Here is a 25,356-nt window from a genome sequence, read left to right as displayed (position 1 = left end):
ATCCTGAGTAGATGGTACAGAGACTGCCCCACCAAGTGGCGCCTGTTCTGGCAGACCCTCTACTTCCCCAAGCAGGCTTGCTCTGTCCAACTGGCACGGAGTCACACTGGTAAGTATTTACATGAGTCAAAATCCACCCAGAGGCATCAGATGGCCAGGCCAGGCCAGGCTGAGACATGAGGAGAGAGGGGCTGGTTTGGGCTGAGTCAGAGGCAGGAGCAGCAGACAGCTCTTCCATGGGCACTGACAAGTCCAAACATCACTCCTGCCGCTGCCTGGTCTCAGCATGGCTGGAGGCTGGGAAAAGATCCCGCGTGAACAGAGCAAATGATCACAGGCTGATCCTGAGACGCTGAGAGAAAATGGCATTGTACAGAGCTGTCCCACTCCTAAGGCACCTGCTGGCACACCTGGCCATCTTTGGGGCTCCTTATCGTCTTCAGTGGTGGGCATTGTTGGACGGAGCCAGCCGAGGTGCCACATCCAGCCAAGAGAAGCACTCCCGTAAACTGGTGCAGCCACTGTGGAGAGCAAACGGAGGTTCCTTCAAAAACTAAAATAGGGGCTTCCCTGGTGGCACTGTGGTGGAGAATCCGCCTGCCAATGCAGGGACACGGGTCTGATCCCTGGTCCGGGAAGAGCCCACATGCCACGGAGCAACTAAGCCCATGCGCCACAACTATTGAGCCTGTGCTCTAGAGCCCATGAGACACAACTACTGAGCCCATGTGCCACAAGTACTGAAGCCTGCGCGCCTAGAGCCCATGCTCCGCAACAAGAGAAGCCACGACAATGAGAAGCCCATGCACTGCAACAAAGAGTAGCCCCCACTCGCCACAAATAGAGGAAGCCCGCACGCAGCAACAAAGACCCAACACAGCCAAAAATAAATAAATTAAAAAAAAAATAGAGTCACCATGATCCAGCAACCCCACTCCTGAGCATTTATCTTGGAAAAACAAAAACTCTAATTTGAAAAGATACATGCACCCCAATGTTCAGAGCAGCACTATTTATAATAGCCAAGACATGGAAGCAACCTAAGTGTCCATCAACAGAGGAATGGATAAAGAAGATACACACACACACACACACACACACACACACACACACACACACAGGAATATTACTCAGCCATAAAAAAGAATGAAATATTGCCATTTGCAGCAACATGGATGGACCTACAAATTACCATACTAAGTGAAGTCAGACAAAGATAAATATCATATGATACCACTTATATGTAGAATCTAAAAATATGGTACAAATGAACTTAATTACAAAACAGAAACAGACTCACAGACGTAGAAAACAAACTTATGGTTACCAAAGGGGAAAGTGGGCAGGAGGGATAAATTAGGAGTTTGGGATTAACAGACACTATTCTATATAAAAGAGATAAACAACAAGGACCTACCATACAGCACAGGGAACTGTATTCAATATCTTATAATAACTTATAAAGGAAAAGAATCTGAAAAAGGATATACATGTATATTTATAAAACAGAATCAATTTGTTCTACACTTGAAACTAACACAATACTGTACATCAACTATACTTCAAGAAAAAAAAAAAGCTCCTGAAACTAATAAACAACTATAGCAAGGTTGCAGGATACAAGGTTAATGTACAAAGCCAATTGTTTTCCTACATATTATCAAGGACTAATGGATTTTGATCTTAAAAGCGAAACATCATTTATTTTGGCACAAATCAAGGCAGGGGGCGTGGAAAATTAAAAAAAACAAACCAAAAAAACCCACAAACAGACTCACAGACGTAGAAAACAAACTTATGGTTACCAAAGGGGAAAGGAGGAGTTTGGGATTAACAGATACACACTACTCTGTATAAAACTGATAAACAACAAGAAGCTACTGTATAGAACAGAGAAGTATATTTAATATCTTGTAATAAACTATAATGGAAAAGTATCTGAAAAAGAATATATACATGTAGAACCGAATCACTTTGCTGTACACCTGAAATGAACACAACACTGTAAACCAACTATACTTCAATTAAAAATAATTTTTTAAAAAAGAGAAGCATTCCCACTGCAAGACAAGCAGCTCCAAAAGCTCTACGTTTAAAATCTCAACCAAGATGACCGGAGAGATCAGGGGCTCCTTTGTCTTTGTCATCTTTATCACCCACACAGCCCAGGCTTGGTACACAACAGGCAACCAGAGGCATGTGTTGGGATGAATTGAAAGCGTCTGTGACGCAAATCCAACAGAGTGACCTTTACCTCTGACTGGGTTTGGGATGTGTGTCCTTTTTTAAGGCAGGATGTTGGCTATAGAACATTTTGTGAGCCATCCTGAGCCCTGACAGCACCGGTGATATTCTGACGTCGGTAGTCCAGGGTGATAATGGGTGTTTAATTTCCTGCTTTGGAATTCTTTCAGTCACAGGACCCTCGGTGCCTCCCGGGCCCACAGCCAAAGTTTGAGGGAGAATGAAACTCGCGCACACCCGCAGGGACTGCAGCTTTCATTTGCCAGAGGGAGAGTATCTGGACTGCAAGCATTTTCTTCCCAGGAAGTTGTGGAGGGTGTGCCATCTGTAGTGACAAGCACCAGTGATGGAGCGGCCTTGAACCTCAACACCAACAACCTGGAGGTCAAACCGGGTCGATAACCGTGGAACTGGGAGGCACACAGGCTCTCAAAATGTCCCTGGACAATCTAGCACTGAGATTTCTAGAGAATCACTGGACGCTGTGGGCTAGAGGAGCCATACAAATGATTATCAGAAATGATTGTCTCCATGTTTATTGGGAACCTCAAAGAAAATGAACAGAGATTGACTGCCCCACCCAAACAAGTGCTGATGCAGAATCACGACATGCTTGGGAATTCTGGGTGGTGAATGGGTGGACTGCAAGGCTCAGCAACTTAGCCCATAGTCAAAGGCATCGGGGTTGTTCTGAAAATAGAGATTCAAGAAGCCGAGGAAGATGTTCTTATCTATGAGAAGAGCACATACTGTGGGGTCCTGCTTCATGGCTGCGATCCAGAGCCGGAGCGCGGGGGTGTGGTTCACACAGCTGCAGGACAGGAGAGAATCATTAGCACGGCTAAAGGGCAAAAGGGGGCATGGATCACTTTTTAGACTTACAAGCTACAAGAAATGGATTTACTGGGGCAATAAAGTTATCTCAGTTACCTTACTATCAACTGAGCATAATCACTTACTGGAGGAAAATCTAATTCTTGGAATGGCTGTGTGTGCTTTAGAATTGCAAAAGTTGTTGCTTTTAACCCTGCGGTTAAAATGCTTGTGGACTGAGTGCTCTGGGGAAATAAGGTATCTGTGCTTCACTGTTTGCCAACAAAAAGACAACCCCCTGAAAGATACATCCTTCTGTCATTCTCAGATTTTACTTTAGGAGGCTTGAAAAAAATAAAGACAAGTAGTTTCCAAAAGCACTTTTTTTGGAAAGCAATGAGTAAAACAATCACTAAACCTTGAAATAATGGAGCTGACTGAGTCCTTTCAAAGACCCATCAGGATGTTTAGGTCTAGGATCTGTAAAGTGACTTGCCCAGGCAACAAACTTGTTAGTGTAAAATCCAGGAGAAGAGGTGAGGGTTCCTAATATGTGGTTCAACACTCTGTTCCCAGAAGGGACAGGTTTTTGTAAAGTTTATGGTGTGACATAGTTTTAAATATCCAAGTTTGTTATATCTGAACTTCCCTAAGTGAGACGCACAGGAGATGCCTCCTGGGAAGACTCAAGTGTGCGCATTATGAAGGAGACGCGGTTCTACCTCTGCAGGACTGGATTCCCAAACACCAGAGTGGCCGGCACCCACCATGCAACCGGCTGGCCTGAGAGCAGAGCCAGCACAAGTTCAACCTCTCCTGTGAGCATCGTGGGAACAAAGCACATGTTCTGCCCAGGGCTCCTATGAAGCCTCCCTGAGTCTACCAGGTCATTTCTTCTACCTTAAACATCCCTACACTCCCATGGCGTATGGCTGGCCATTTTGTTTGTTTGTATAACATCAAGCATATATAACTTTAAAAATCATCTATTTTTTGAAGGGTCTGCCTATCTGGGGAACGATCCCTTGGGGAACAAAGGTGTGAGGAGTAAGGTGTGTGGGATCCGCTGGGTGACACAGCAGGACCAGGTGGAGGGCCACCGAGGAAGCTGCAGACAAGGCGCCAAAACCCTGTGACTGAGACCCTTTCCCTGCTTCTGTGTTCACCACCGGCCTGTGCTGGGTGGGTGTTGAGGACAGCAGGCTCTGTAGCATGGCAGGAGGCTTTCGGACACAGTCTTATCAGCAGAAATATGGGTAAAGTTTGGGTCCACAGTTAGTGGCATAAGAGCACAGATGCATTTTGAACAAGGAAACACACAGTTTAAAACCCGACTGTGTTTCACATTCACATGTGTCACATGTCCAGAGAAGGACAAATGGCACACAGACCATTTCAAGCACTAGGGCGACCCTAGGAATCCACAACCACACAGTTAAATGTCTTACTCAGCTATTCCATATACATCCAGCCGCTCAAACCAAGGCCAAAAGAGGTAATCAATCATGGATATACAGTCACCACCAAAGAAGACTGTGTTCTGATAGCCAAGAATCTGAAAGTTTAAACAGAGCAAAAGCAAGTTAATTTACCTATATACTAATGTATTTATAGACACTAAGTACAAATATCAAATTAATTCCCAAAGAAGGAGAACCAAGACTTTGATTCTCCTTCCATTTTGTTAGGTGAATGCGTCTTCCCTTTTTCTGAGTTTTCTTCCACCTCCTTTAGGGTTGTACTCCTGGCATGCTCAGTCCTGCCCTCCTTTCAACACTGGGGCATTCGTGCAGCTCATCTGACTGGAGGATTTTGAAGGACAGCCCAGCCCAGCCACTCCTTCTCAGCCTAGAACAGGTTCCTCCCTGTGCTAAGCTTTCCAGGGATGAGCTCAGCCCCTGGAGAGGGGGCCCTGCCCCTGACCATCACTGCCTGTTACTGGGAGGGAGAGGCCACATTAGGAACCCCACTTGTTGCAGTTGTGACCCCCATTCTCCAGGGTCCACTTTATCTGTAATAAAGGGGATACCACAGTCTCCACACATCTTCCTCTTCTCCCTTGTTTCTCAATCAATTCAAAACTAAGGCAGGGAAGAGCAGGGCTATCTAATGGGCTCGCTCAAATCCCAACACTCTCTTTCTATCATATTTTCTTTGTTTATTTGAGCTCTTTGAACTTCACATGGATTGGCCACCCAACACTATCAACTTTTTACATTAAAATAAAATTTTGCATTCCCAAATGGGACAAATCAACCTGGATAGATGAATCATCAAGAAAACAGATAAACTCTTGACAGAGAGATAGCCAAAGACAGTGGGGGGGAAAGGTACTTGAGAATTTAAAAAGCAACAGTGCTTAGCAGAGGTTTTGCTGGGCCAGGTCTTCCCACAGAGAAACGTATGACGCTAGTTACCTAGTTAAATCAAGCAAAAGACTCTCTTTGGCCCACGAAAAGCATAATCAACTAAATACTTCCCCGTAGGTGTAGATCTAGATTACTGTGTCCTTATTTCTCAGGCTTGATTCTTTGTACTCCAGGACAGCTTGTTGCCTCTATGATGTAGTCTAGGGCTGAAGTTAAGAATGAGTTCTGGGGACTTCCCTGGTAGTGCAGTGGTTAAGAATCTGCCTGCCAATGCAGGGGACACGGGTTCAAGCTCTGGTCCAGGAAGATCCCACATGCCGCAGAGCAACTAAGCCTGTGCTCCACAACTACTGAGCCTGCGCTCTAAAGCCCGTGAGCCACAACTACTGAGCCCACATGCCACAACTACTGAATCCCGCGTGCCTAGACCCGTGCTCCGCAACAAGAGAAGCCACCGCAATGAGAAGCCGCAACGAAGAGTAGCCCCGGCTCGCTGCAACTAGAGAAAGCCCATGCACAGCAACGAAGACCCAATGCAGCCAAAAATAAATAAATAAATAAATGTACAAAAAAAAAAAAAGAATGAGCTCTGGTACCAGCAGACCTGATCCTACCTTGGGCTCTACGTCTCATTCAACATGGAACCCAGGGCAACTTACCCACCTCCTCCTCCAAGCCTCATTTTTCTCATCTGTATAATGGTGGTAATGTTAGTGCCCTCCTCAGAGGTTATGGTGAGGAGTGACAGAATCATGCATGAATATACATGAGCTCTCGTGATCAGAAAGCACAGAGACCCCCCCAGAGGTTACATCTACAGAAAGCAAATCCTTCTCCAACAGAAAAGATCAATGGGATCCTCCACCTGCCATCCTTCTCAGAGGAGAAAGCAAATCTTGGTGCCCTAAAGTCTATATCTTCATTACCTCCCAGTATGGCATAGAGGAGACCCCCCTGACTAGTGTCCTGAAAGTCTGAAAAAATGTTAGGTGGCATCACTTTGTTCGAAGAAACTCACAAGATGGTACTAAAGCGGAAGAATCTGGCCAATGAAAACTCAAAACAGAGGCTATTTTCAGTCATGTGTAAATAAGTCCTGATTTACAGGGGAAAGGAACAAATTATTCAGTTTTTATGGATTCCAGAAAGCCCCAAACCTTCTTTATGTTCAGGAACAGATAGTAATCACCCAAACTTTTATCACTGGCTTTGAAACATATACCTCCAGCTTCTTATTGGCCTTTCATGGCACAAACGAGAACTGAATCTAAACTGATGGACTCTGGAACTTCTATATAACTCTTCTGCTTTACAGAGCAGAGGTACTCTTGAGAAAGTCCTTGTTAAAACAGACCACATACGGACATTTACTAGAACCCACGATGAGTCCTTTGGTAAAGTGATGAGATATTTTGAAAATGAATAGCTGCTTAGTAATTGGTGTTTATTTAGTATGTATTTTTCAAGCTTTTCATTTACTCAGAGTAGGAGTCTGCCTTTGAATATATATGATCTTATAGGTACAATCAATTTTTATATAAACACTCATAAAGCAATTTAAGCCTTATCAAGGTGCTTGGTACAATAAAAAGTCAAGATAAGCATATGGATGAAATGAATGCGGCATCAATTATCTTCTGCCAGCCTCTCCCTCGCCCCTGAAATACATTTACACGTTCCCTCGGACTTTCTTTAATCCAAGTGTGACATTAAAATTCCTTGGAGTTCTTGATACAGCTGTAGATTCTTGAGCCCTGCCTCAAACAAGCATTTCTCCACCAGATTTCATACAGAGCAAGTCTAAAAATCCCAACAGAGAAGCAGTCTTCCTATAAACCAGCACAAAGTGCTGGCTCCCCTACAGACACATTGCAGTAACCCAGGAGCACAACCTGGCCAGGCCTCCTTGGAGGTTTATTACCGTCTTCAGGATCTTAAGTAGGAGAGCTCCCTCCTCTGCAAACCTGAGACTTTCCGGACACGTGAAATGACTTGTCCGCTTAGAATCACAGAACTTCAGTACTGGAAGGGCCACTGGGATTCTTCTAGTGTGACTCCCCTTCCATTTTTCCATTTATTTATACTATGCTCATTACACAAAGGATTAGAGTTGCAGTGTACAAAAACGTGTACACTAAAATATTAAATATGAAAAATAATACCATGCTAAGATCAGGGAAAGTAAAAGCTAGAACAGAAGGTCAAAATAAGGAAGGAAAACGGTCTCAAGACATCAAGCCAAGGCTCCTGCAGAGTTCTTTAATAAATAAAGCTTTGGATTTGACTTGAGTTTCCTGGCAGTTCAAGTGGAGAGGAAAACATGCTGGTGAGCTGATTCTTGTCTCCTGCGTGGAAGCACAAGAGACTCTCGCTTACAGAGGAGGAAACTCCAACCCAGGGAAGTAAGAGGGCTCTCTGGTTAGTGCCAGAGCTGAGACAAAAACATCATTCTCCTAAGTCCCAGACTAGCGTCAACCCTGTGTCATTCAACTTCAGATATATATGTATGATGACTCTAATCACAGAGGCTTCCCCAAGTCTCTTGTGAATTCTTTGCCTGTTCTTAAAATTTATGTAGCAGCAAAAAGCTTAGAATCAGCAAACTCTGAAAGCCTCTTTCCCTCTACATCCAAGGACTGGCTCAGCTCTGAGCATCCCTGTGAGAACTTCCCCCTCAGTTTTCCTCTTTCTCAGTCTCTCTGTCAGGGGCTCTGCCAGAGCAGCTAACTAACCAAGAAGTGTGACACAATCATGGCAAAGGAACTTTTCAAAATTCTCTCCTTCCTATTTCATTCCATGGATAAGAAGGTCTTCAGGCAACTTGACTCAAAAGAGTTCTTCTGTGTTCTCAGTTTAAACTAAGTCCCTGTTCACAGCCAATTATCTGCTCTGACAAATTTTCAGATACTCAGAATTAAAAATAAACCGACCGTCTTAATGTCCAATGTCTTATCGTTCCTAAGTGTTCTGTCATCAGAAACAAAACAGGAAGCTGTGGTTACATCTCGACCCACTTAGCAGTGCTTATGTTAATATCCAATGTCATTTAAAAAAACTGTTTTGAGTTATTCCTGTCACCCACCTGCCACATATAATGATATTGGCCATTCTTAATGTTGAATAGCTTTTCTCATGATGGACTCCCTCACTCTCAGAACTATTGTCCTTGGTATCGTCAAGCAAGGCAAGATGGCCTGCTTAGAGAAGACACTTTTCCACCAAGGCCCTAGACATCCCCACAAGGCCATGCATGGCCTGGGGAGGGAACTGAGCCTCTAGCTTCAAGCCCTCAGGCTTCCTTAAAGTGTTCACACATCTTCAATTCAGGTTAAGAATTGAGATATTTTAGGGAAAGCCATTTGATGCTCTGGAATAGTAGAAAACTCTAATTTTAAAACTTTTCTGTTCTCCACTTCACTGAAAAATGACTACAGATCCTTTTCTTGCTTTTAGATGTGACAAGGGGTTAGGAGTGAACATGCAAATCAAGAGGGAGGGACTGCTTGGTGAGACGTGAGTATCGCTACTTCCACCCCAAACTTGAAAAGCCTGGAAGGGCCACTCATCTACTGCGAAGGCCTCTTGGGCTCCCCCAGGTGGATGAAAGGAGGTTCGTGCTAGAGCGCACGTAGAAGGAAGAAGTGCGCGGCGCGCAGCTCTCCCTCGTGGCCATCGTGGTGAGGCTCACTGGGCTTGGCTTCCCCGCCAGGAGGTTCAACAAGGAGGAAAAGGAAATCTGCAAAATTTTTTTAAGGAGCAAGATTGTAAAGAGAAGCAAAGCCCAGACTTCCTCAAACCAAGCATTCTAAAAAGCTTCAGTCTACAATCTTGGACTCTCAAGTGCAGCTTCAATAACTGCACTTTAGACCTTGACTTGGCCACTTGCCCTGCACGTGGTCATTTACACCACAGCCGACAAATCCCGGACCTCTAACCAGGACAGCTTGGTGGCTCTCAGCGGGTGCTGCTGTCCTGGTTGGAGGAGAAAGAAAGAGGTTTTTCTTGATGGAAATAGTTCTTAAGAAGCAGACCTGGGACTTCCCTGGTGGCACAGTGGTTAAGAATCTGCCTGCCAATGCAGGGGACACGGGTTCGAGCCCTGGTCCGGGAAGATCCCACATGCCGCGGAGCAACTGAGCCCGTGCACCATAACTACTGAGCCCGCGTGCCACAACTACTGAAGCCCGCGTGCCTAGAGCCCGTGCTCTGCAACAAGAGAAGCCACCGCAGTGAGAAGCCCGCGTACCGCAATGAAGAGTAGCCCCTGCTCACCGCAACTAGAGAAAGCCCCCATGCAGCAACAAAGACCCAGTGCAGCCATAAATAAGTAAATTAATAAATAATAAATTTTAAAAATAAAATAGCAATTTATTAAAAAAAAAAATGAAGTAGACCCCCCTCCCCCAATAAAATACACAAAGCCACTTGCTGGTACATCAGCAATGCAGGCCCTTATCCAGAAGCAGAAGCAAAGTACTCAACTCCAGGGCAGAAATCTTTTAAGTTCATATAAGACAAGGGGGAGATTCTCAAGATTTCAAATTTCAGGTCCCTGCTACATTGACATACTATAGCTGAGGCTGAGCTAACGAAGATGAACTGATTCCCTTTAAAACAAACCAAGGGTATAGAACAAACTTAGAGTATAAATAAAGCCACTTCTCTAGAAAGAAGCCTGAGAAGTAGGGTCTGTGCAGAACACGCCGCTCCTACTGGACCACCACTTACGACCTGGAGCTCCCTGTGAAGATTCGGAATGCAACCTGTCAACATTTGGGGGGATCAAAGGACCACCCTGAAAATTCTATCCTGGAATCCTTTTCACGGGCTTAATTCTTTTGTCAAAATATATTTGTAAGATAGTAGGGGTAAAAGCTAGTTGGGTAAGTCTTGACAAGTCAAATATCTTTAAAGTGATGGGTGGTGGATGAAAATATAAATGAATATCAAATCTCTGAAGGAGGAGAGGATTTCCTATGTATAAAAGTATCAGAAGAAATCACAACAGGAAAGACTTATAGAACAATAATGTTATATTTATATATGTACAAAACAAAGACAAAAAGTTAAAACAAAACCAAAAAATGTGCCTTAGAAACAGGCCAATATCCTTTATATATAAGGAACTCTAAAAAAATAAATCAACAAGGAAAATCAGTAAGACCTTGACAGATGGGTAGTAGACCATTTTCATAAATAAAACACGAAGAGATGGAATACTTTGGGGGAAAATCTACCACCTCACTAGCAATCAAAGAAATATACATGAAATCAACGATGAGAAACTATTGTTTCTCAAAACAGGCAAATATCTTTTTAAGTGAAATCTCCCAACAGTGAAAAGGGGATGATACAAAGGGCATTTTCCATACACTGAGGGTGGGGGGTATACAGCACATGTCTTGAAGGAAGCAATTTAGCAACATCCAGCTCCAGCCTCTAAAGTGGTCATACCCTTTGATCTGGTAACTCCACTCCTGGAAGTGCAGCCTAAGGACATATTCTAAAATAGAGAAAAGGATTTTTATGCAAAGAAGCTGCTGTTCCTGGCAGCATCATTCACATCAGTAAGCAACTGAAACAAACTAAATAACTCTAATGAGTGTTGCTGGATAAATAACTATAGCTTATACATATGGTAAATTATGCAGAATGAAAAGTGATTTTTTTCCATCTTTAATAATTACACATCTAATAGAGAAATACATTCTCATTATTTTAAAAAAATTCAAACACAGAAAGCAGCATAAAAGGTAAAGACTCTCCCTTCCGATCCCTGCTCTTAACCACTTTTCTTTCCCACACCAGTGCTAATCCCCTTCCCAGTAGCGGTCACCAGTAGGAGTCTGATGTGTCTCTCCAGACATTTTTCCAGGCGTTTATTTACATGTATATATATATGCATATATAGTTAAGTTTTGTTTTCTTCTACAAAATTGGATCATATCACTTGTATTACTGTGTAATTCATTTAATATTTCTAGGCAATCTTTTCATCTCAGTACACATGGATCTACCTCATTCCTTTTTTATATAAATTTTTAAAATTTTATTTATTTTATTTTTGGCTGCGTTAGGTCTTTGTTGCTGTGCGCGGGCTTCTCATTGCGGTGGCTTCTCTTGTTGCAGAGCACGGGCTCTAGGCGCGCAGGCTCAGTAGTTGTGGCGCACAGGCTTAGTTGCTCCGCGGCTTGTGGTATCTTCCCGGACCAGGGCTGGAACCCGTGGCCCCTGCATTGGCAGGCGGATTCTTAACCACTGCGCCACAGGGAAGCCTTCATTTAACCATTCCCTATCTAATGTACATTAAGGTTTATAATTTTTCACCATAACAAATAAGGCTGCTCTAATAAACACCCTTATACCCATAAATAAGCATTTATAGAGTTTATTAAAATATGGGAAAAATTCTTATGTCATAATGGTAACCAAGTTCTATATACAGTACAATTTCAACTACATAATAATATACATAAGAAAAGGAGAGAAAAAATAATAACAGTGGTTGTTTCTGGGTAGTGGGATTATGAATTTCTTTTCTTAGTTTCTATATTTTTCTGTATTTTCCAAACTTTCTCTAATGAACAAGTATTATTTTATAATCAAAGATGAGTAAAATTAATTTTTAAATAACAAGAAGAACTATTATTCTATTGTTTACATGGTGGGAGAAGGTATAGAGGAAGTTTATTAAAAGAAATACAGCAAATATTAGTTTACCTAGAAAGCAGCTGTCAGAATTGGACAATGAATTAAGTTACCAAACTAGCAGCACTAAAACTGCTCAAGTAGCCACGGTGACTAGAAGATAACCAGTTCCCTAATGTGGAGGAATGGTGATTACAACCAAAAAATGGCACGTAGGTGGACATGCTGAATTAGCTAACAAATCCAAGAGAACTGACAACATATGTCTGAGCCAAAATCTCATAAATGAATGTTCACAGCAACACTATTCATAAGAGCCAAAAAGTGGAAACAACCCAAGTATCCATCAACTGATGTGTGGATAAACAAGGTTGGTGTATCCATACAACGAAATACTACTAAGCCATGAAAAGGAGTAAAGGATGAAACTTGAAAACATTACACTGAGTAAAAGAAGCACATGGAAGGCTAACGTTAAATGATTCCATGTATATGAAATGTCCAAAACAGGTAAATCCATAGAGAAAGAAAGTAAATTAGTAGTTGCCTATAACTGGGAGGGTTGGGAAGAGATGGGGAGTGACTGGAATCTGGCTGAATCCTGTCCTTCACTGAACTTAGACTTGACTGGACTACTTCCATAATGAAAATATTTAGAATGAAGGCACTGCCACCCGAAAAAAGAACAGCTGAGAGGTTCTGCCAACATTCCAATCCACAAAGATAAAAGAAAGATGGGATCAGGTGCTATTTTGAAATGAAAGTCAGTAAGAAAGATTAAAAAACTAAAGCTTAAAAAAATTACGCTGCTGAGATTAATGATTCAGTAAAGACTAGCAAATAGGTTTGAAGACAGAACGTGTGGTTAGAGAAGGGCAGCCCAGCAGTTTTTAAAACTCAGGAAAATGTTCAGAACAGGAAAGCAAGAGGGGAGCCTGCTGGTTAGAAAGAAAAACAGCAGTAATGTATCTCAAAGAATTGTAAAAATGACATAGAAAAATATGGTTATATAATAAGCACAATAAGCCTTTAATTTCGATGAAACTTTTTTTTAAAGAAAAATTTAAAAGTCAAACAGGGCATTTATTTCAAAAGAAGAAAATGTCAGTGTAAGGCTGCAAAAGTTAAACTGAGCCGTTTGCTTGAGGATAACGTGGCAGAAAATTATACACTGGTCTCTTAAGTTGTTTATCACTCAGAAAGCCCAAGGATATTTAAAATATTTTCAACTCACAGAAAATCCTGATTGTACAAAACCATGGGAAAAAATTGTACACGTCATCTCTATTAATAGAGAGGGGCCATCTCTATTAGAATTATTCGGACAAGTTTCAATTTCACTAGAATCTCCTAGAGTCAATACACTGGTATTGAGAGGAATTAATCAAATAATTCAAGCTCAGTGGGCATGTTTCAGATTCTGATACTGCCTTTGTTGTAGTTATAATTCCTGCTAACATTTTAGGGACAAAAGCTACATTCAAATCTGGTAGAACAATGCTGAATAGTCAGTGGTCCTTGAACCAGCCCTGGTTTAGGTAGCTTTCACTGATGCTATTTATTAGATCTGACAGGGTTGTTGGCAAGATTAAATGAGAGGATGTATTCAAAGCACCTGTAGCATCATGCCTGGCACAAAAATACAGGTTCACTTCCCCTGGAAGAACCCAGCTAAAGGACTGTGCCTCCGTCGTAATATTATACGTTTCTTTAGCAATCTGTAATTTTCAAAGTTCATCCATCATCCAAACACAGAGTAGGAGGAACACAGTTCAAAATGTGTTTTTAATTATCTCTGAGTTTAAAGGGTTTTGTTTCCCAGCTCCTTTCCCTGGCCCAGCAATTAACTGTAAAAAGGTAACCAGACATGATAAAATCAGTTCAGCTGATCTTTGAAATAAAGACCTTAAACATTCTCTATGGGCAAGAGCTTTCAAACTTCTTTTTGAAAGCAGAGGTCCCCCTCCCTCTCCAAATTCGAGCTTATTGGATGTCTTGTTAAATCCGGTGATAAGAGCAGGGCTGGTGTGGCTGAAGCAGGACCTGGAACCACCCACCAGACCTCCCCTACTCAGTGGTCCCTCTGTAGAACCCAGAAACTCTCTGTTTTAAAACACTTCCTCATCCTATAAATGTGGAAACCAAGGCACAGAGAGGTCCAGAACCTTACCAAAGGTTCTGTAATCTAGTAAAGCCAAGTCTAGGATCCAAGAGTCTACCTCATCCTAGTTGCCTCCTTGGAGTCAAGACCACAGTCTGTGTTCTCAGGACCAAAGGCTGACATTTCTTTTCTTTTTTTTTTGTGCGGTACGCGGGCCTCTCACTGTTGTGGCCTCTCCCGCTGCGGAGCACAGGCTCCGGACACGCAGGCTCAGCGGCCATGGCTCACGGGCCCAGCTGCTCCGCGGCATGTGGGATCTTCCCGGACCGGGGCACGAACCCGTGTCCCCTGCATCAGCAGGCGGACTCTCAACCACTGCGCCACCAGGGAAGCCCCAAGGTTGACATTTCTTACACATGACTATTCATCATCCAGAAATACTGCAACTGTATAAATCTAAGATAGGCAGCTGGCATTGTAAATAAACTGAACTGCTTCCACTTAACAAAGGTCAAATGGAAGCATATTAGTAATCAGCCTTCCCTTTAGGGGATAAAAATAGCATTCTCTGGCTGCCAAAAGAATTACAACCCACCCATAGGGGGAATTTATCAGTTTCTGGAACAAAGATAAAGGAAGTCAAAGAACCGCCTTCCAGGTTATTCTAGATGTACAGGGTAAGTAGCCCTATTATTGCTGGATTTTTTTTTTTTGGCCTCGCCACAGGGCTGGTGGGATCTTAGTTCCTCAACCAGGGATTGAACCCAGGCCCTCAGCAGTGAGAGTGCAGAGTCCTAACCACTGGACCACTGGACCACCAGGGAATTCCTCATTACTGCCAGATTAACGGAGGATCTGATAACAGTCATTGCTCCTTGCTTACCCATAGACACTTTCCCCTTCTTTTTTTTTTTTTTTTTTTTGCGGTATGTGGGCCTCTCCCTGTTGTGGCCTCCCGCTATTGTGGCCTCTCGCGTTGCGGAGCACAGGCTCCGGACGCGCAGGCCCAGCGGCCATGGCCCACGGGCCCACGGGCCCAACCGCTCTGCGGCATGTGGGATCTTCCCAGATCGGGGCACGAACCCGTGTCCCCTGCATCGGCAGGCGGACTCTCAATCACTGCACCACCAGGGAAGCCCTCCCCTTCTTTCCTGATTATAGAACTCTGATTTTATGCAAGGTGTTCCCAGCTAAAAGACTAAATTTCCCATCCTCCCCTGCAGATACTTATGACTCTACAACTAAGTTCTGGCCAATCAGATTTAAGTAGTCATGGGGTAGGACTTTCAGGAAAGCCTTTAAAGTAGTATGGCCTTTTGCCATTTTTTCCTTTCTGTGACCTGGGACTTGGATGTGATGGCTGCAGTTCTAGCAGCTATCTTGTTATTTTGAGTATACAAGCCTTGCACCAAAAATAACAGAACAGGAAGAGAGAAAAGGCCTCAGTCCCTGGTAACTTCATGAAGAAGGCATCAAAACAGCCCTGTACTACCTTACCTGTGTGTGTGTGTGTGTGTGTGTGTGTGTGTGTGTGTGAAAGAATAAATCCTAAAGGACAAATTTACAGTGGTTAGGTCCCTTTTACTAGCAGCCAAACACAATCTCTAACCCACATAGACCTTGGACTCAGTGGCAGAAGCTAGAGGATCCGTGCAGAGATACTTAAGGAATGTGGTGATTCTGGGAAAGGAAGAAATTCATCACATGCCCTCCCTCACTCCTTGCCAGATTTTCAAGAAAAGTTCCAGAGCAGGTTAGCAGAGGGCAAGTATCCACAAGTTAAAATCAGATGCCTAGTAACTGAACTTATCAAAGTTTGGTAGGAAAAGAATACATCTGTGAAAGTGGAGGGTGCCAGGGTGACCAGGGTGGGGACCTGCATCACTTCTTCCACTGCATCTGGCCAGGAGGGGGACCCGTTTTGTACCTCTTCCAGGTTGCAGAACTCCTGACGCAGGGCTAGCTTCAGATCAGCGCATTCTCTCCCACATCTCGATGCTATCAGACACTCCTTGGTCAAATGTGGGACCTGATCAGAGGACACAGGTTCTTAGTGGAGAAGTCTGAGGGCTCCTGCTCTGCCTAAAAATGCAGCCAGAGCTTTGTCACTCCAGCTGAACAGGCCAACACCCACATCCAGGCTCCCCAGCTCCCTCTGAGGGCCACCTCTGTGGTTTCAGGAATCCACTTGTCACAGCACCCTGGTAAAGAAGGTGTTTTAGAGGGGGCTCTCCGGTGTTCCTTACTTGGTCAGCTATTTCCATGCTGTACAATCTTGGGTAGGGCACTTACCCTCTCTAAGCCTCAATGTTCTCATCTGAGGAATGGAGCAATAATAATACCCACTTTAAAGGGCAGTGGTGAGGATTAAACGAGTTAATCTTTATAAGGTAGTTAGAACAGTGCTTGGCACATCCAAGTGCTCAACAGACATCAGCTATTAATATCATTGAGTTATTTTTGTTTCTTTTCAAAGAGAACTGTCGTAAAATTTCTCCATCATATTCTCTCCCACTATCAACAGGTGCCCCCTTTTCTCTCTTCTACACATTTCCTGGATGGTTGGCACTCTTGTTCCCCATAAAGGCCAATCTCCTTCTGTGCATTACCTTTTTCACATCCCAATTTTTTTTTTTTTTAACCTGGGATCTTGGAAATGGTTCCTTTAAAGTATCACCAGTTTTCAATTCTTTCAATATTCCTGTCTCAAGTTACACAGTCATAACTATGCCCTAACCGTTAACTCTTGAGACTGTTAGTTCAAATGGAAAAGTACCTATCGGCTAAGCCTTTAACCTTTAATATCAGAGGTCACAGCTTTACCATAATTCCACACCAGTTATCCTCCTAAGGCACACATGTGTATTAAAACATATCAATTTCACCAACGATTTGACTTTTAAAATGGATTGGAGTTTGGGAGAGACATACAAAGTAAAACAGAGTGTAAGTGGCTTTAAAAAAAAATTGGATATACCTTATAGAATAGGTCCAATAACATCTTTTGGCGAGCTCGCTCATAAGAGTCACATGGATACAGCTTCCTTCCAGGATAAGCGTCATCCAGGTACTCACAAGCAATGACAGATTCATAGATCAGTTGACATTTGCTGTTCTCCAGGACAGGAATTTTGCCAAAAGGGTGCTTTGTAAAGTACCATTCAGGCTTGTTTCTCAGGTTAATGTTGATAACTTCATGTCTTGCAAAGCAAAGGGAAAACAGGACAGAACAAAAATGAAAGGCTTAGGCAGGCAGACACTCATCTTGAAAGCAGAAGCAATCAATCTATAAAATTAAAATTTGCAATGAGTTTTTTTTTAATTTAGGTTTGTACAAAGAAAAATACATAACAACATCGTCTTCATTCCTGCAGTAAGATGTGCTGGATGTTTTCGATGCCTTATCCCATTAGCTCCTCATGATTCCCCAGCGAATCGGGGAATCATGATGAGCAGCAACGGAGGGGAGGCAAAGAAAACATTTAACACAGCCCCTATGAGAAATAAGCCTCCCTGTGGTTGAATCTCCTGCCCAATATCACCCACTAAGAAGTGGTACAGCCGAGATGGGAGGCCAGGCAGTCTGACTCAGAGCTCACAAGCTTAACCATGGCGCCACAGATTTCAGTACATTTTAAAGTTTGAAAGTACAAATCTGGTATCTGGAGACATTTTTCGTTTGCCACAACTGGAGGGAGGGGATTCTACTGCCATCTAACGGATAGAGGCCAAGGATGCCGTTAGACATCCAGCAGTGCACAGGACAGCTCCTCCCTCACCAAACACACAGAGCAAAGAACTATCCAGCTCCGAATGTCAACAGTGCCGAGGGTGAGAAACCCTGCCCCCAAGAAGTATTTACATCAGTTCCTAAGCTGCCACTTCATCACTGGGGGTAAAACATCAATTGTTATTTTTCTTAAAAAAAAAGTAACCTTAAGGCCAAGTAGAATTGAGCAAGAAGGAAGAACCTGGAAATATAAGCCGTAGAAACTCCACAGAGCAGAATTACATAATTTTCTTTAAAACATCTCTGTATTAGTCTCTGCATCTCTTTAACATGAATCTGAAACTCCCGAACTACCGATTCTCCGAGGCCAGAGTCAAGAGGCTGGAGTAACACTTCTCAACACCTTGGCTTTGAGCTGGTCCATCCAGCCATCCACATTCCAGCAAAGTTGCTCTGCCTTCCAAATCCAGATGTCCTTTGCAGGAGCTCGTCTTGCAAAATTCCTTCTGGACGGGTGTGTACCTATTTATCAGGTGTGTGGGAAACCTCAGGACACCTCTTTGATAGCAGTTCCTTCTATTTCACTGTTTGGAACTATTTGTTCATTCATTCAAAAAATAGTTTTAAGCACCTACTACGTGCCAGGCTCTCTTCTGGCCCATGAATAGGAGAGACAAGTCCCTACCTTCAAGAACTTACATTTGTGTGTGTGTCAGTGTGTGTTTCTCTGTGTGTTGGGGGAGGGGCTGGGAGATGTAAAGGAAAGACGGATAAACAAATAAGAAAACATTGCAAGCGCAATGAAGAGAACAGAATTGACCTGAAGACGCCTGGGGTGGGGTGGGGTTTACACTGGACAGAGCAGTCAGAGAAGGCCCCGGTAGCCTCCATGGTGCCTTTCTTCACAAGCTCTAGGGGAGGAACCAGCTCACTGAGCCATCATTCAGTTTACTCTGAGCTGCCCTAAAAGTCTCCTGCACAGGCCTGTCTCTGCATTTCAGGATGGCACTCTCAAGAACCTGTCCTTTGCTAACCGCTTATTGACTTTGCCTCAGAAGAAAGGCACAGAGAGCCTCTGAAATCTGACCAGGGCTCCCCAGATATCAGACGTTCCCACGCGCCTACGGGGGCGCCCCTGCTTCTCACCTGATGCCTTTGGCCAGGAGGACCAGGCGCGTCCTGTGCGCGTAGGGGCAGAACCTCATGCTGTAGAGGCGGATCAGGCCCTCTGGGACAGGCCCTGGGGGGGCGCTCCCTGCGGGCGGAGGGGGATACAGGGAGGCGGATTAGCCCAGAGGGGAAAGGGGCTCACTCGCCTCCCCAGGACCCCAAGAGGGCCACGGGTGCTCCGTCTCCCATGTCCCAGAGAAGACACCTTTTTTTTGCACGTGCCTTTTGTGCGGAGGAACCCTGTCCCTCCTCGCCACGCTGGTCTGGAGGCCAAGGCCGGCAGCCACCTCACCAGAGCCAACATCCAGCCACGGGGCGCCCCCAGCCCGCGGACAGCTGTCAAGAGGACTCACCTCTCCCCAAGGTCCTGGCCGCATCGTCAGTCATGCTCTCCTGGAGTCTGCGCAGCGACCAAGACTCACAGTTGTGGCCGTGTGGCTTGCTGCCGCCACTGCAGGCTCCAAGGACAGCAGCGCTCCGGCTCTCCCCTCTTGCGCCATATTCAGCTTTGGAGCAACAGGTCACTGGCGAGGTAGAGGGGGAGTGATCCAGGATGGCAGCTAGGATTATTCAACCTGCAGAGACATAGCCCCAGGTTCGGAAGCCGTAGCAGGAGTGGGGAAAGAACAAAAAGCAAAAAAAACAAACAACAGAAAACAAACAAAAAACACCTGAAGAGTACACCTTGCTTTGAACTCACAACGTCCTGTGCCGTCTCTTCTCTGCATCAAGAATCCGTGAAGAATGGGCATTTAAACTCCACTTATTTCAAAGGAGTTTAATAAAAAATTGACCAGGGTAACGCTAACGTTTTCTTTCCCATTCTAAACCCTCCCTCTTGTGTTATCTAAGACAATTGGCCATACCCTGTGTATAATGAGTACTTTATTTTAAAATAAGGCCAAACTTTTTCATGATCTAGCAGATAAGAAGAAAAATGTATTAGTGTTAAGATCTTGCACGACCCTAGAAGTGTCTCCTTAAATTTTGTGTCCTCATTGCCTCACCCTAGTTCTGGCCGTATTTATGAGATTTTACTCAAACTATGAAAAACTGGTGATGAACAGAAACAAGATACCTAGAGGCAAAGACAAATTTGTGAGCTCTTTCCAACTCCCAGTATAAATTTCAGAGAAGACCCTTTTTAATTACCAAGGACACATTGCGAACAGCCAGCAATACAGGGGCCACTTGGATAGCACGCCCATCTACATGAGATAAAGGAGGTACCTATCTTTTGCTCTGACCTTAAGAAGCTGAGATCCTAAAATTTAGCAGGTGGAAATACAATTCTTTTAATTTTTACAGGATAGAGCTGAAATGGGAATTGCTTGTAAATGCATTTTATGGGGTTGACAGGTAAAGAAGGAAATAAAAGTATTATGTTTCACTCACAGTGACTAAATGATTTCCATGGGTTACCTTATTTGATTCCCACAACCACTCAGTCAGCTATTATTATTATTCCTATTTTACAAGTCAGAAAATAATCTCAGAAAAATAGGAAATGCCCTGGTGGTCCACTGGTTAGGACTCAGTGCTTCCACTGCCAGGGGCCCAGTTTCTAACCCTGGTCAGGGAACTAGGATCCCGCAAGCTGCGCAGCGTGGCCAAAAAAAAAGAAAAAGAAAATTATTTGCCCAAAGTGACCATTTAGTAGGGTTGAAGAACTTTAAAAGTCTGAAGTCTGGCTCATTGACTTGGCCTCTAAAGCTGGCAACAGTGTGGAAAGGACATGAAGCCCAAAAAAGATATAGTACATAATAGCTGCTCAACAAATGTTAGCTGAATCTAAATATCTTTTATTAAAGTACCAGAACCTAATTATGTAGCTTATGAATGGGCACCTTTTGGTCTTTGGAATTCCAACCTATCCAGAAATTCTTGGCTAACTGTGTTTACATTTTTTTCTGCTGAATAAGAATCTGAAAATCTTCAGAATAGTCGCTCGACTACATTCTTTGCTAAGTTACTCGGAGTGATTTTATGTAAGATATGGTAAGTTGTCACTTTCTAAGAACTGGGGAATGGCAAAATGTATGAATAAATGTCCTCTGGGAAGAAAATGCGTATATGCCACCAAGAAGCCTGGCATTGGAAAAGACAAATTGGTTCTTGACTTGCCATGCTGGCAGTTCTGCATCTGGAAGACAGAGGAAGTAATAAGATAACTACTCTTCTGGAGCTAATTTTGATCAAAAAGTACAAACTGGAGGGTAAAATAGGAACAATCAACATAACCATGTCATGTGAGAGCTTCTGGTAGACAAGGAGCTGCCTCCTGATCAGACAAATATAACGCTCACATAGAGAAAGTATATTTCAAATAGTTGAGAGAAAATATAAACAGATTCTAAAAGGAAAGGCCGCATGAGGAATGTGAAATTCTCAAAAATCAAAATAAATTATACTAACATGGATTAGGTGCTTTATGTGTATTAACTCATTTAATCCTTAAAAGAGTCCTATAAGGGTTGTATTCCTGCCTCGGTAAACTGAGGCTAGCAAGGTTAGGTCACTTGTCCAAAGCCTCACATCTAGTAAGAGGTGCAAAGGGTACTATGAAGCCTGGAAGTTTGACTCCAGGGGCAGCACTCTAACCAGGATCCTCATCTATACGAGAGATGAGAAAACTTCTTCTGTAAAGGCCAAGACGGTAAATGTTTTAGGCTTCTCAAGCCATCTTGTCTCAACTACTCAACTCTATCCTTGTAGGGTGAAAACAGCCGTAGATAATATATAAATAAATGGGTGTGGCTGTGTTCCAATAAAACATTACTTATGAACGTTGAATTTGAACTTCATATATATTTTAATAGGCTTTGTTTTTTAGAGAAGTTTTAGGTTCACAGCAAAATTTAGCCGAATATATAGAGGTTTCCCACTAACCTCCGACCCCCACACGAGCACAGCCTCCCCGACTACTGAGCATCCTGCATCAGGGTGGGAGGGACATTTCTTACCATTGAGGAGTTCCACGTAATTTTCACGTCACAAATCATAATTCTTCACTTGATGCTTTTTTGCAACCATTCTTAGTTCTTGAACTGTGCAATAATGAGCAGTGGGCTAGACTCGGCCAACTGGCTTTAGTTTGCCCACCCCTGGTATACACTGACAATGACTGGATTAGCAATAGCTAAGCTAAGGATTCCATTGTAAAGTAAAAGGTTCCTGGCTCCACCTTTCTACCATGCCAGAAAAGAATGTATTTTCATGTTGTGTCTCCTCATTCCCACCTTTTCAAGAAAAGCAACTCCAAGAGTTGGAAAATACTGTTTATTAAAAGTATGGCTGACCCTTAACAACTAGGGGTTTCAGGGTGCTGGTCCGCCACACAGAAGAAAATCCAAGTATAACTTTACAGTCAGCCCTCTGCATCCGTGGTTATGAACCTGCAGATTCAATCAACTGCAGATCATATAGTACTGCGGTACATATTTAGTGAAAAAAATCCACGCATAAGTGGACCCTTGCAGTTCAAACCCATGTTGTTCAAGGGTCAGCTGTATACCTGTATATGGGAAGTCACATTCTGAGATGATGCAAGTCTATTTGATGTAGTCAGGGGAGAATGGACAAAGGGATGGAAAGTTCTTCCTCTGAATGGAAGCAATATTATGTCAAAGTTCTCACTGGGCACTATATTCGAACCCTGGCTTTGGCACTTAGGCAAGCTATCTAACCTCTTTGACCATCAACTTCCTCACCTGTAAAATGAGAACACTAAGCACCTACTTGAAGGGTTTTGATGTAGCGAATGAAATTGTTCAGGTGGCCGTCCTCAGTATAGTAAGAGTTTAGTGTACTTCAAAATTAATGATTAATACTAGTGAATAAGGACATTTTTAATAGCATAGTGCATTCTGATTTTATATCCAAAAAGATAAAGTGCACTGCAATTCGGCTTTGCCAAGCACATTAGAATTAAAATTCAACTCAGAATGCTTATTTCATCAGTTACCAGTTTAATACCAATTGAATGGGTTGAATGCTGCAGGCTACCTTTCAGTAATGTGGTTTTTAATCTTACCACTGAACACTATGGTTTCCCCAGAAAGATTTTAATTATGACCTTTAAGCTTAACCCTATTGCTCTCTAAAACTCAGTAAGTACCTCTTTGAAATCCTCTTTGCAAATGTTCCTTGTATATCATGTTTACACCTCTATTATACTGAGTCACTCAAGAAATAAATGGTAATAAGGCTATATTAAACCTACTCCAAATTGATTTCCAGCTACCTGAAATATGACGGCATCTGTTTTGAAAATGGGGAGAACTTCAGTCCTGGGTGATGATGACTTAAGCCTTCTAGGAAAAAAGTGCCACCACATTAATAATAATCTATTCACTCTATTTACCTGAGTCTCTGTTTTGAGGAGAGGAAGTGGGGTTTGCATTTTGCAATTAAAAAAAATTTTTTTTGTCATACCAATGTCTGATAGTGGCAGAACCTGGAGGACATTCCTCTTAGTAGTTCAGAAGCCTAATTTACATGACAGATTGTGTTACTGGGAGTTCCACTATTATTCACCAAGTTCAAAGAGTTAGGCAAGTGAGGAAAAAGGCTCTTTTCAAAGGGGCCTAGATTTAGGACTTGTTTCAAAGAAGTTAGGATCAGAGAGAATCCTGTATTCTAATGTCTTTGGGACATTAAATAAGATTACTAAAGCTGTCAGTGGGGGAACTTCATCTTCCCACTGGGGAAAGCAGGGTCAAAGGAGACTTTCTTTTTAAGTACGTGATTCTGCTTTCCTGTCCCTATTTTATAGCTTAAGGGATCAAAGAAAAGAAATTAACAACCTTATATAATAACACTTGAATAAGCAAAGGCAGATTTTCAAGATCCTAAAATAAGCCAAAATGAAACACTTGTAAAATCAAACAAATTTCGATTTGTTTGGGTTTCAAAAAGGAACATCAACACTTCCTGTCCTGTCCCAGGAACAACAGTGGTGTGTCAAAAAAGTGGCTACAGTCCTCTCTCAGCTCAATCTCCAAAACTTAAAAGTTGATGAATAAAGAGTCTGAGGCAGGGGCATATTTAAAGGCTTATTTTAAGAATGGTCTGAATGACTGTTAAAGGGTTCAGGCTGGGTTTGAATCACCTCTTTAACATTTACTGGTCGACCCTTGACAAATCACAGCAACTTTCTATGCTCTGATGTTCTCATCTGTAATTCAGAGCTAATGGTACCAACACATTGTATGGTCTGGGTTGAAGTAATTCTGACTATGGATGAGAAGCATTTAATACGTAGCAACCGTTAGCTATTATTTTTATTATTTGAATGTTGCAGGGAAGACCCATAGTTCTGACAAGAAAGAACATTCCTGGGGACCAAATGCCCCTGTCTGTCAGTGCCCTATGATGTAGCTAAATTAGTGGTGCCCAATGCAGGGCTGACAATTAGTGATATGGGGTCGTCTTTACTTGTCTCCAGTCAAATCAGAAAACGAGAACAATTTAATGACTTTTTTTTCCCCTTTAAGTTAAAGGTATTCGCTTTAAAGACCTGTTCCTTACTCTCAGATTATAGCCCTTGCGCTTTTTTTTTTTTTTTTGATGGTAAAATCTCTGATGAAACTTTGGTGAAGTAGTTGAGCTTTCTTTTAAAACGGTTACGCAAAATTAAAAGTTGGCAATCCTATTCTGGGTTCCCAAATTCGTGAAAAATTCAAAATTGACCTCTAACCCCTCGTCCCTTCAAATGCTACGCAGGCAGCAACAACCCACCCGGCGCAGGTGAAAAGAGAGACGAGTCCGAGGCACCTCCAGGTGCGCGGCCGACGGAACCGGATGGGGAGAAAGAGAGCCGCAGGAAGAGGCGGGGCCCAGGCGGAAACCGCCCCCTAGAACGCGATCCTATCCGCCAATTGGCCGCAGCGCCCGGAGCTTCAGCCAATCTTCCAAGCCTTTGTATGTACCCCGGCCTCGCAGTGCCAAGCTGAGCCAATGGGCGGCCGCGTTACAGGCTCCTAGGTCCCGGAGTCTTGGGTCCTCACTTGGGTGTCTGTGGCTGGCCGAAGTGGAAGCCAGGTAGTGGCTGGTCATGGCACCTCAGTCACCTGGTCTACATCCGACCGAAGTCTGCCCGCAGCCTGCCCCCGGTGGGGCAGGCGGACGGCGGCAGAGATGGGTCCGCCCGGAGCCTGGGCGTTGGTGGCGGCCGAGGTGGACGGCTGGAGGCCGTTTGTGAAGTCAACCAATTCTCAGCTGCCTCTCAGGGTGCGGTCCCCTGGTCGCCTGCATCACCATGGCGCGGAAGACTCAGTTCA

The 25,356-nt window shown here is 43.4% G+C and overlaps 1 protein-coding gene across 2 annotated transcripts; it reads right to left on the bottom strand.

Annotated features, from left to right (window-relative positions):
* Positions 1-2,787: 2,787 nt before the first annotated feature.
* On the bottom strand, positions 2,788-24,876 carry LOC309834359 (glutathione S-transferase omega-2-like). 2 transcript variants are annotated; one of them, XM_082673026.1, is made up of 8 exons: positions 24,815-24,876; positions 22,039-22,122; positions 19,429-19,650; positions 19,052-19,160; positions 17,153-17,375; positions 16,103-16,204; positions 4,506-4,612; positions 2,788-3,055 (listed from the first exon to the last, which is right to left on the bottom strand). In XM_082673026.1, the coding sequence occupies exons 3-8, from the start codon at positions 19,460-19,462 to the stop codon at positions 2,896-2,898; spliced, it is 735 nt and encodes a 244-aa protein (XP_082529152.1). In that variant the 5' UTR covers positions 19,463-19,650; positions 22,039-22,122; positions 24,815-24,876; the 3' UTR covers positions 2,788-2,895. The 2 variants fall into 2 exon arrangements, with proteins under 2 accessions (XP_082529152.1, XP_082529153.1); XM_082673027.1 differs by lacking the exon at positions 22,039-22,122 and having other exon boundaries at positions 24,815-24,874.
* Between the last annotated feature and the right edge of the window lie 480 nt (positions 24,877-25,356).

The sequence above is a fragment of the Grampus griseus genome, assembly GCF_964374135.1.
Source record: "Grampus griseus genome assembly, chromosome: 16".
In the NCBI taxonomy this organism is placed as follows: domain Eukaryota; kingdom Metazoa; phylum Chordata; class Mammalia; order Artiodactyla; family Delphinidae; genus Grampus; species Grampus griseus.
Note: the sequence above shows the minus strand (reverse complement) of the source record. Positions and strands in the feature narration are given on the sequence as shown.